The sequence below is a fragment of the Carassius auratus genome, chromosome 26, assembly GCF_003368295.1.
Source record: "Carassius auratus strain Wakin chromosome 26, ASM336829v1, whole genome shotgun sequence".
Taxonomy (NCBI): Eukaryota; Metazoa; Chordata; class Actinopteri; order Cypriniformes; family Cyprinidae; genus Carassius; species Carassius auratus.
The window spans coordinates 9439363-9451831 of record NC_039268.1 but is presented as its reverse complement, the minus strand read 5'-3'; the positions used below and the strand labels follow the sequence as shown (position 1 = coordinate 9451831).

Here is a 12469-nt window from a genome sequence, read left to right as displayed (position 1 = left end):
AAAAGATCAGGAGCCCACATCCCTTCAGTGGGCCCTTGATTCAGTCCTTTTAAGAAGAAAAGAATACAATTACAATTATTATTATTATTATTATTATTATTATTTATTCATTAATTCATTCATTTATGGCATGGCATGGCATACTTTAGTGCACACTTTAGTTTTTTTTTTTTTTTTTAATTTAATTTAAACTTATTAAGATAGAACCAGATTGAAACAGTTGCATGTATTATATAGCTTTTAAACTTTTTACTTTTAGTGTTCTCATTACCATCTCTCACTTGAATTTTTACTGTGGTACTTCTTTAATATTTAGAATTCACAGTTTTCTCAGAATGCAATGCTTATATTACATATTGAAGTCTATCTAAATAAAAGTCTCTGCAATATGTATGAATTTAAATGTAAATACAAAAACACAAAGACACTCAGAATGCACGAAAGCACTTGACCAGCAACACAATGTTCTGCTTAGTTTAGTCTGAATGGACTTCAAGGGCCATACCAGTTAATTCAAGGTCAAACCTAATTCAGACTCTGAAACTTATTCAAAGTTCCCTACACAGGAGGGTATCCACCAAAGTATCAAACTTAATTAGTGCTTAAGCCCCCTCAACTCTTTAGATGAAAGAAGGTAATTTAACCTGTCTGGGACAGAGCGAGAACAAAATGTTGGACGCCTACACACCTGTGAGAGATTCCCAAAGCTCTGATCCAGTTAAAACCTGTCTCTCCATCTCTCCGTCTTTCCCCCGCTATCTTTAATACTTAGTCCTAAATGATGATGACAGCTCAAAACAGATTTGAAGGAATTCATAAGATGAGAAAAAAACAGAGACCAATTTAACACAGTTGGAGCTTTTGTTGTTGCAGACATGTCGCAGAACGGCACTGTTTGTTCTGCATACTCTTACAGATAAAAGCTGGGATTCTCATCGAGCTCAGCATCTCCCATAATCCTTTGCTGCAGGATGATAAACTGCTGTAGGGTGTTTCTAGAATATGTGGATCTAGTTTCTAGAAAACTCGAGTGGGGAGCAGAGGAATCAAGGGTGCTATATGGTCTCTTCAGGGCAGTTCAGCTTGTCATAACAACTCACATCTTCATGCTCTTTTTCTTTCTCCCTCTCCACCTCTCCCTCTCTTTTCCTCTGTCTCTTGCTTCATGTCAGCCGTTAATTGTGTTTTGATGTTCTTGCAGACTTGTGATGGTGCTTCTACCCTTTCAAGCCCAAACACAAGCGGAGAGTTGTCCATTCACACAAACATACACACACACACACACAGTTGTCTCTTCAAATATACATCAAACCTGCTGTCACCTCACAGACACGCAAGTATGCATGCTCTTTTGCATACATCCATATTCTATTTCACTATCGTCCGTTATTATTTGTCCCACCGATTTCCGATCGGTTTCATCCTTCGCTGTTTTTCGGCAGCCCCTGATCTCATAGACTCACCCGTCACCACACACGCACACACAGTCAGCCAGTGCTTATGTCAGATACAATGATGTCAGATGAGGTCTTTGCATGTGAAGTGTGTGCATGTTTTAAGCGATTCCCCAGCTCCTCTGTCCCTGACCCCATCTCGCACTGCTGTGGAAGTAAATATTTGCACGCAATCATGAACTGTTGAGAGTTGCCTGCGACCCACAAGCCCTCGGTGCATTAAATATTAAACACCATAGATACAAGTAGGGATGGAGAGGGAAAAGTGTGGGAGGAAGGATGGAGATGTAAACGGCTTGTTTAAAAGGGATGGACAGGATGAATGCATGATTTTAGGTGTATATATATATATATATATATATATATATATATATATATATATATATATATATATATATATATATATATATATATATATATATATATATATATATATTATGGCAAGCCGTTCAGGAAATAATTATATTTATAAAATTAAGTCTGAATATATATAGAATGAAAGTCTGAATATATAGAATGAAAATCTGAATATATAGAATGAAAATCTGAATATATAAAATGAAAGTCTGAATATATAAAATGAATGTCTGAATATATAAAATTAATGTCTGAATATATAAAATGAAAATCTGAATATATAGAATGAAAGTCTGAATATATAAAATTAATGTCTGAATATATAAAATGAAAATCTGAATATATAGAATGAAAGTCTGAATATATAAAATTAATGTCTGAATATATAAAATGAAAATCTGAATATATAGAATGAAAGTCTGAATATATAAAATTAATGTCTGAATATATAAAATGAAAATCTGAATATATAGAATGAAAGTCTGAATATATAGAATGAATGTCTGAATATATAAAATGAAATTCTGAATATATAAAATGAATGCCTGAATATATAGAATAAAAGTCTAAATTTATGTGAAAGTGTGAATATGTGAAAAGAAAGTGTACACTTGTCAATTCTCACTGAATAATGTGTAGCTTGTTTTAGCCTTTTGAATTGTGATTCATTTAAAATGTCATTCACTGAAATTTTCCAATACTTTCATGAGCTACAAGACTTTTTTGCAAGAGTGGGTCATACTCCAAACAACATAAACAATTTGGAGTCTACATCACGTCATCTCGAGGATCATATTTCCATCCTTGCAACATTCTTAGCAGTTATCGGCAGTCATGTTCAACAAAATGTTGCTGAAAGAACCTTATGCATCATTCTCGAAGGAATTTATGAATCTCTTAGGGAAATGTTGGCTGAAATAGTCCTCCAGGAAGAAGCTGATACACAAGTGCATGGTAGAAGTGCACATTCTTCATCACAGAGAGGAAGGCTGAGGTGAGTGATGATAATTGATTGTACTTTAGGCTCTTTGCAAGTTGCAAACAAAATAATTAATACAAGTTATGCATTAACACTTTGTGAATTAGCACATTTTTGTTATTTTGTTTTTTTTCTCATTTGAGGTACAACATATCAGCTGCTCTATTGATTCACATGCGGGACTTAGGATTTAGCTGGATGGCCATATCACGAATGTTGTCTGTAAACATTCGAACACTGTACAACCACAGGAGACAACTTGGTTTAGTGGACTATGGGACTTTCACAAACATTTCAAATGTTGATCTAGATCATCATATTACTGAGGTTCTTCAACAAACCCCTGGATCAGGAGAGACATACATCACTGGTAGTTTGAGGGGAAGAGGGATCAGAGTTCCGCGATGGCGAGTGCGAGAGCGTTTAAGAATCATAGATCCAGTGGGAAGAGTCTTAAGAGGACGAAGGGCTATTCAACGGAGGGTCTACAATGTCTCTGTCCCAAATCAATTGTGGTATGTGTTTTGTAAATTTGTAATTACTCTCTAGCTGGTTAATGAAGCAAGATTGCTGCTGTTGTAAAATCAAAATGAAAAAGTGAGATAATGCAACATAAAAAAAAGTATAAGCATGAAAAAAAAAACATGATATTTAGATTAATTAATAAATTATTTATATTATTATTATTTATTTATATTTCTAACAACAGTTTTTTGGCAAGAAAAAGACAACAAAGCCAAAAAGTTTAACTTTGATGTGGTTTATAAGAATAAGAATAATGATAATAATAACTATAATAATAACTAGGAATTCCAGAAGCCTTAGTCTGGATCCAACCCTAAATGAAGAATCAAATACCTGAGAAGAGAAGATGCAAACCATCAGAAAACATACAGAATTACCAAAATTTGCCTATATAATTTGCATATATAAATGTATTGTAGAAACTTGATTTGCTGTTCTGCAAGAGGTATGACAGAATACATTAGTTACTGATCAGCTGTTACTTCAATAATTACTTAATAGTTATACAGTAAGAAACAGTATTTTAGTTTAGAAAATTTAGAAAATGTGAGATACCGATACATAAAAAAAAAGTAAATGTATAAACAGGAAGGAGGAAAAACATTATTGAGAATGTGTTATTTATTTATTTTTCACAAAAGCTTTTTGGCAAGAAAAAGACAAAAAAGTTACACTTTGATCCAATGTGGTTTATAATAATATAAATAATCCTTATTTCAGGCATATTGACACAAACCACAAGTTAAATCCATGGGGATTCGTGTTTCACGGTGGAGTTGATGGCTATAGCCGCTGTATTACCTACCTGAGATGTTGCACGGACAACAGAGCATCAACTGCCTTGCAACTTTTCCAAAATGCAGTGGATCTGTTTGGACTCCCACATCATGTCAGGGGTGATGCAGGTAGTGAGAATATTGATGTTGCAAGGTTTATGATTGAGAATCGAGGGGCAAACAGAGGAAGCTTTATGGTTGGTTGTAGTGTTCATAATCAACGCATCGAAAGATTGTGGGCAGAACTTAACAGGGTGGTGTCAGCTTATTTTAAAGATCTTTTCCTTTTCATGGAAAATGTTGGCATTTTAGATAGCAACAACCCACTTCACATTACGGCCCTTCATCATGTTTACCTTCCAAGAATAAACAGATCTGTTGATGAGTTTATAAGCCAGTGGAACCACCATAGTTTAAGGACAATGGAAAGCCACTCCCCACTGCAACTTTGGACAGCTGGAATGCTCCAACTTCCTGAAAATCAAGGACCACTCAATATTGCGCATGTGCAAAGACCTTATGATCATCGCCGGTGTCATCCTGAGTTAATCACAGTAAATCCCTTGACTGACGATGGAAATCATGGAATAGAACTTTTTTTCGCAGCATGTAACTTGCTTGAAATAAATACTTAGTCTGCGAAGTAATTTTGGTAATGTTTATCACATTGAAGTTATTGTGGTGACAGAAAAAGGCATTAGCATGTAAAATTATGATTTAAAAACAAAATACACTTTTCTTTCACAATGAACCATTGAACATTATTACCATATAAATAGTGTATATTATATGATGCATCCTTGTAAACGTTGTAACATAACCCTGTTGTTCAAAGTGAAACCTGTATTTTAAGTTATTAAATACATTCATTTTATGTAGTTTTGTGTAGTGTAATTTTGTAACTACAGTATATTATATAAAATGAGAATAAATGTTACATTAAAAGGTCTTGGATGCACAAGTCTCACCACTGTAGACACACAAAAAAATATAAGCCAGTGCACAAAAAGTAAGAACAGAAAAACATTTATTTAAAAGAAAGCCATACACAGCCTATAAAGAAATAACAATTCTGTCATAACAATGAAACCGGGGAACATGGCTGTTCAGGTTAGAAGACTGGAACATATAGCTTGAAATACATCTTAAAATGTAATGAAGAACTTCAATTTCTTTTATTGTTTTTTCATTTGTTGTTACAGTAAATACAGAATGTTGGTATCAATGAATAACATAGTGAAATAACAGCAATAGCATAAACAATCTAACTTAACTCAAGCTCTACATGCCTTGAAAATATTACCTCTCACGCTCTTCCAAATCCTGGTGAATTGCGTATTGCAAAATCCATGTCAGATCTGAAAGCAGTGTACACTGCATGAACTGGTATGCGTAGAATATTTTCACAAGTATTGGCCACTGGAAATCGGGAACAGGTAATGAACTCAAGTCTTGGCTTTGGAGAGAAACCCAGTGCTGGAATGCTGTCACATCCAGTGAAGAAAACAAGAACATCCTCCAGAGAGACATTGTTTTCAACTGTAAAACAACAAAAAAAGTACCACATGTCTATGTTAAATGATACCACTGGAGTAATGCAAAATTGTTATAAGAGTAGTTATATTTGAAAGGGTTGCTCATAATGTCACATGCAACACTAACAACAGTCTGGTGAGTATAAAGAGCCATTTAGCAGAATAAAAGATAGGAGTTGGTGAAGACTGTAGCAAATAATCTTTCTCCAAGCCTCTGTGTATAAGGCAAGGTTCAAAAAGAAATGATTGATTGAGTCAGTGTGGAAGAACTTGACTGGTCTGCATAAAGCTAACTCCAAATCCCAGCTGAACATCTCTGGTGTGACTTTAAATGTGGACCTTGAGCCAAAAACTCATCACCAAACACCAGTGGTGTTTTTTTAACCTTGCCTTATACACAAGCATTGCCATGTTAGAATAGAAAGGGTCCTGTCCAAACTGTTGCTATAAAATTAGAAGCACAAAATTTCCTACAATATCATTTTATACTTTAATATTAAGATTTGCACTCATGGATATTACTAAAGAAGTCATACCTGTTCATTGAAAGGGGATGACCCAATACTTTTGGCAAAATTAGCTTTAAATGTTATATTAATGAATTTATAGTACATAAACACCAATTCAAACATTGCAATATAAATATATATTTTTCCCACCATTGTCATGCACCACTATGATGGAGCCAAAAACAATTTTGAAAATAACGGATTGCGTTGAAACCTGTATGAAATACTAAACTTACTTTCAGCATCCTGAAGATAGTCTTGCCAGAAAGCCAGGGTCCGGCACTCTGCTTGAAATGCATTACTCCCTCTTTCAGAATGAATGATTTGGAAGAGATTCTCCACATCATTTGCGGTTAAGGCCTTTTCAGCCTTCACAAAAAGGCACTTTGACTGAACAGGATAGTTTTGGAGAGCATCTAGGACACCCAGAGACGTTAAGCCATCTCTGAACCTATTAAAAAGGAAACACGCTGTAATGTGTAGTTTATGTGATTTGAAACATGTAGCACTAGTATTTTTCATTTTTAATTAGATGAGGTTCCACATTGAATTATTATGTCCTCCTGTTGTGGTGCACTATAAAATGGAAGTTGAGGTCAATCATAAAATTTTCTTATACTGTAGGCACACTTTGTTAGCAACTCAAAAACTTTTTTTTGTACATGCTTTCCTCTTCTATCTCTTGTATTTCTGCTATTTTACAGCCATTAAACTATATTAAATTTTTCTGACAAAGTACAATTACATTATGTGTTCATATATAAACATACCTTTCAAATGGTGCACGGGTCCGCTGAAGGACATACCAATGAGCCAGATCCAAAGCAGTCTCCTGTTTGTTTTCCAGTGTTATGCGTACATTGTGACCAGCAAGACTGATTAAGCTAGCAGCCTGTTCAACTGCATCTTGTAGTTGTGAATCAGTCTGGGCCTGTAAGATCTAAAAATATATACAAAAAAAAAACATTGTTTGAATGAAGATATACAACTATTAGCTGTAACGTCAATGTTAATGAGTGCATGCAAAAATAATAATTTATCAAAATACAATATAATTAAAGTAAAATATGCCTACCGACTGCAACTGTGACTTTGTTTCTTCATCAGTAATATCTTCAGTTTTGACCTTTACATTGTCAGGGCCCTTTTGAAGACACTCATACATAAGTTCAGACAGGAAACATGGACTCTGCCCCCCATGGGCAATTGACATTGCCATGATCTGGCCAGCATAGAAGTATGCATTGTCTTTCATCGCTATTATCAAATGAAATTAAAACATCATTGTCATTGTAAGTACAACATTTGAAGATTCTTACATTTCCTACTAAATCATTTCAGGTACAACATATTTAGGAATCCAAAATAAATCCTTTACTTGACATCAATATGAATTTATAAGTAGTGTACCTTTGGAGTTGCATGTGAGGACTTTAGCATTAGATGGTCCTTCAAAGATGCCAATTTTGTCCTTGATTTCATGTAGACAGAGTCGGAAAAACTCCCGAGTAGGTCCTCCATTGTCCACAGCACCCTCAGATGTTCCATAGTCATCAGTAAACTTAACATCCACCTTCTTCTCGGGTGAAAAATTGGATCTGCCCATTGCTCTGGATGTTCCATCCCACACATTTCTTCTTATGATATTGAACCGTACAATGCTGTCATTATTTACTCTCGAACCAATCTGCTCCATTATTCTCTCTAAAGTCATCCTTGAATCACTGAAACAATAATAAACAATAAAATAATACAAAAATGACAATGGTAACTCGCCCATTATATGAAACATACAAAAATTATATATTTTTATTTTATATATTTTATACACTTTTACACCATGATTTAAACAACAATTAAATGAAAACAATATTATAAAATATTGCTGAAACAATAACCACAGAAAAGATTTGATATGAGATAAAGAAAAAAACAACATTGTGCACACATAAATATATTTCTGAACCATTTAGGTGGTAGCCTGTTTATTGCTACGAGTCTAGAAAATTAAGCTATTGCTATGTTACATTAGAATTAAACATTTCTACATAACATCTTCTACTGACCTCTCATTTGTGCTGGACTCTAAGGACCTTGATATGGCTTCCTGGAGATCAGCGTCATCAGAGAGGTATTCTTCCTCAAATAGGTCAAGGTATGTACTAAAAAAATTAATATATCAATATTTTATAATGAACAATGTTTAAGTACATATATGATGTTAACAGAAATAGCTGCATTACTACAGGACAAATAACATCCTAGATGTAATAATAACATTGTCTACTGCTGAGTGACTATTCTAACACAAAATTGTTAGAATACTAATTGTTATTGTAAACAAGGCCTACTGACGTTAAACCCTGACCATGACAATCCTGTATAAAAAGAACATGTACCTGTAGGTTGTGCTGGGTGCATTGGTTTGGGTGGGACTATGGGATGCCTCAGAGGTGTTGCTAGCAGAGAAGCATGGTGTGTGTCCAGTGCCACTGATAGTGGGACCAATCGAAAAGATGTTGGTGTAGCCACTAGAGATGACAGATGTTCCACTAGACAAGGTAGGAGTCTCATCAATAGTAATGGCAGCAGCAACAGAAGACATGGTGAGGTTGTCAGCTGAGATGGGTGGTGCATTGGTGCAAATATCTTTAGTGTCAATACACCAAATAACTTCATCTCCACCAGAGATGGAAGGGGTATTACTGGAGAGACACTGGACTTCAACAGTGGAGATGGCTGAAACAACTTCTTTGGAAATATCAGGCACACTACCAATGACTGTAAAAACAAGGAAAAATAGTTGGGTTAATTTTTATTAGGATTCACTTATATGAGAGTGTTAGCAACAGAACACATTTATATCTTCAACATTGCATTATGTAGTAGATTTAAAATAAAAATGAAAAAGTATTTACCACATTTGTCAGGATCCAATGTTTCTTTGAAATCATTCTTGTTTGTGTTGCTACTGTCTTCATCAGAACATGACTGTCAATTGAAGCAAATAAATACATTTATAATAATAATTTTAGTAAATGTATGCTAACCAATACACTATGCTAACAACAAAGCAAACATTTGTTTTAATTGTCACAACATACTAGTACCAAAGTAAAATACAGTTTTGCCATTGTCCCCTGTTATATACAGTACTGTGGCAAAAGTCAAATATAGTATTTTCACATATTTTTATATAGGAAGTATTGTTTACGTTTCTTTTGACATTAATTGTAATAATCCATTGTAATTTATGTCTCTTGGTGTTATATTAGACAGCAACTTGTCTTTTGAAAATCATATTTCCCATGTTACAAAAACAGCATTCTTCCATCTTAGAAACATTGCCAAGCTACGAAACATGTGTAAAGCATGTGTTTCTGATGCAGAAAATCTAGTTCATGCATTTATGACCTCTAGACTGGACTATTGTAATGCACTTCTAGGTGGTTGTCCTCCTTTGTCAATAAACAAGCTACATGTAGTCCAAAATGCAGCAGCTAGAGTCCTTACCAGGTCAAGAAAATATGATCATATTACCCCAATTTTACAGTCCTCTGCCCTGGCTACCTATTAAGTTCCATATCAGTTACAAATGATCATTACTTACCTACAAGGCCCTAAATGGTTTAGCTCCTGCGTACCTAACTAGCCTTCTACCACGCACCCTAAGGTCACAAAACGCTGGACTTTTGGTCGTTCCTAGGATAACAAAGTCCACTAAAGGAGGCAGAGCTTTTTCACATTTGGCTCCCAAACTCTGGAATAGCCTTCCTGATAATGTTCGGGGGTTCAGACACACTCTCTCTGTTTAAATCTAGATTAAAAACGCATCTCTTTCGCCAAGTATTCGAATAATGTATCTTTAATTGTGAGTGTAGTTGCATCTGATCAAATGCACATTTTTATTCTTTAGCTTAGGTTAAAATAATAATTTTACTTTGTTGGAACAGAAGCTATGCTAATGATGTCTCTATTTGTTTCTATGTTTTGCCACAGGATTTACATCCCATGGTAACTAGGATTTACACAAGCTCCAGTCTGGATCCAGAACACCTGAGAAGAGATGATGCTGACCCTCAGAGGACCTCAGATGATGCTAACCTGAATCAACAACATAACTAACAAATATTGCTACAAGTGTGACTGCATCATATAATAATTATTAAAGCTGCAGTAGGGAACTTTTGTAAAAATATATTTTTTACATATTTGTTAAACCTGTCATTATGTCCTGACAGTAGTATATGAGACAGATAATCTGTGAAAAAAAATCAAGTAACTTTGGCTCCTCCAGTGTCCTATTGCCATTTGCAGAAAGTCATCCGCTCGGTAAGAAACAACCAATCAGAGCTGCGGTCCGTAACTTTGTTTGTGTTCAAAATGTAGAAAAATTTATATAATAAGCGAGTACACCATGAATCCATTTTCCAAACCGTGTTTTTAGCTTGTCCTGAAACACTAGGGTACACCTATAATAAGTGTTTATATTCTATTTTAGATTGCTTCGGGGATACGCGGCGGAGTAACCCAGTACCTTTGTGATTCTTCATAGACATAAACAGAGAGAAGTAGTTCCGGCTACGATGTTCTTCCGCAAGACGCAAGCAGTTCTGTTTATTAGCCGCTAGAGCATCAAAAGTTCCCTACCGCAGCTTTAATTATTAATAATATTAATAATGTTCATCATCTGTCTGACTACGTCTATGTAATTTTTCTACAAATCCTCTCATACGTGCACAAACTGAGAGTCACCACTTATAAGCTACTACTAAATGTTGTAGAAACATAATTTTCTGTAACGTTGCTTTGTAACGATTTGGATTGTAAAAAGCACTATACAAATAAACTTGAATTGAATTGAATTGAATTATGTATGCACAAGGAGTCTAACAACATCCGGTGCACCACAAAGAGATGTGATCTCACATCACCAAGTCCATGTGCGATTGGAGAAAAAGAAGAAACCAGAAGACTAAATCCAGAAGAACTATGGCAACATCTCAAATATGCTTGAAGAAAGATCTAACAAAAAAGCTGTAAATTTTGGATGCTTGCAAAAATAATGAAAAAATGTAATTTAACAATTAACTACTATTAACTAAATCATATTAAAGTTTGTGTTTCAACAGCTTTAGTCCTTGGTACACTTGCAAGTAGTTTTGCAGGTGAGTTTCTTCAAGCATCTTCGAGGTGTTGTCACAGTTCTTCTGGATTTAGTCTGTCTCAGTTCATTCATGTAATCACAGATGCACTTGATGATGGTGAGTTCAGATCTCTGTGTGGTGCAGACCAACTGTTGTCCTTGTGCAAACAAAAGTCTAATTTGATTATTACACTTAATGTCAAAAGAAATGTTTTGAAATATGAATTGATATTTCCTATATACACACCACAGCAAAATATATTAATAACTGGCTTATAGCAATTTTTGGAGGCTGAAAATACTAGGGTGCCTAAGAATTTTGACAATACTGTAATTTAAAATAAATAAATAAATCTTCTGCACTACTTACAGATTCTTTCTCTTCACTTAAAATGACCTTGTCAGGCCTGACATAAATGGACTTCTGATGAAAAAGTTTTTTCAGAAGGTCTCCACCTAAAGTCTGTTTGGAAGTCAGGGATGGCTCCACTAATTTGTTGTGGCACGACATCAAGATTTGTAATCTGACGAAATAAAAAGCACACTGTATATGAAACTTATTTTGAAGCTAGAAAACCATACAACAGTACATGGAAAGGTATGGTTACAATACACCATTTGTCTACACATTCAAATTTTTATACTCTCAGTTTATCAGTTGGTCAGTTAATATAAATTTAAAAGAATTAGATATTTACAACCATAATGTATTGACAAAATCCAATATTTTGTTAATTTTGTTACATATCACAACAAGGGATATTTATCAAAGCACATTATATTACTAGTATTACTGCAAAAATATAAAATAAGTAATAAATGTGATTAAACACAGCTAACGTTTACCTGCATCCCTCCACAACTGGCTGGAAGGCTGATGTTATAGTCTGCATAACTTTGTCGGCGTCCCAGTCACAGCCAAATTCTAAGGCAGATTTTATATGACCATTTTCAAAAAGCCAAGCTTTCTTGGCACGCCTTGGCACATGTGTAGATGTATGGTCTGGCAGGAGAATAACTTCTTTGGTGAAAGACTGAGCCACCGGACGTAAACTGCCTAGTGCCTGAAACCTTAACATTAAAGAAAATCAACATATTCAATTCAATTAAATATGTATGTACTTTATATTAAGTTATCTTTTCTGTTTATAAAATTGGAAGCTGTTGTTAAATGAATTTATTGTAAAC

General features: G+C 34.6%; 1 protein-coding gene across 1 annotated transcript; it reads right to left on the bottom strand.

Annotated features, from left to right (window-relative positions):
* Positions 1–5143: 5143 nt before the first annotated feature.
* Positions 5144–12383, bottom strand: LOC113044777 (G2/M phase-specific E3 ubiquitin-protein ligase-like). The gene is made up of 10 exons (XM_026204950.1): positions 12128–12383; positions 11652–11805; positions 9054–9126; positions 8535–8916; positions 8202–8297; positions 7546–7859; positions 7211–7392; positions 6906–7075; positions 6372–6586; positions 5144–5630 (listed from the first exon to the last, which is right to left on the bottom strand). Exons 1-10 carry the CDS (start codon positions 12358–12360, stop codon positions 5398–5400), a joined length of 2052 nt encoding a protein of 683 aa, XP_026060735.1. The 5' UTR covers positions 12361–12383; the 3' UTR covers positions 5144–5397.
* Between the last annotated feature and the right edge of the window lie 86 nt (positions 12384–12469).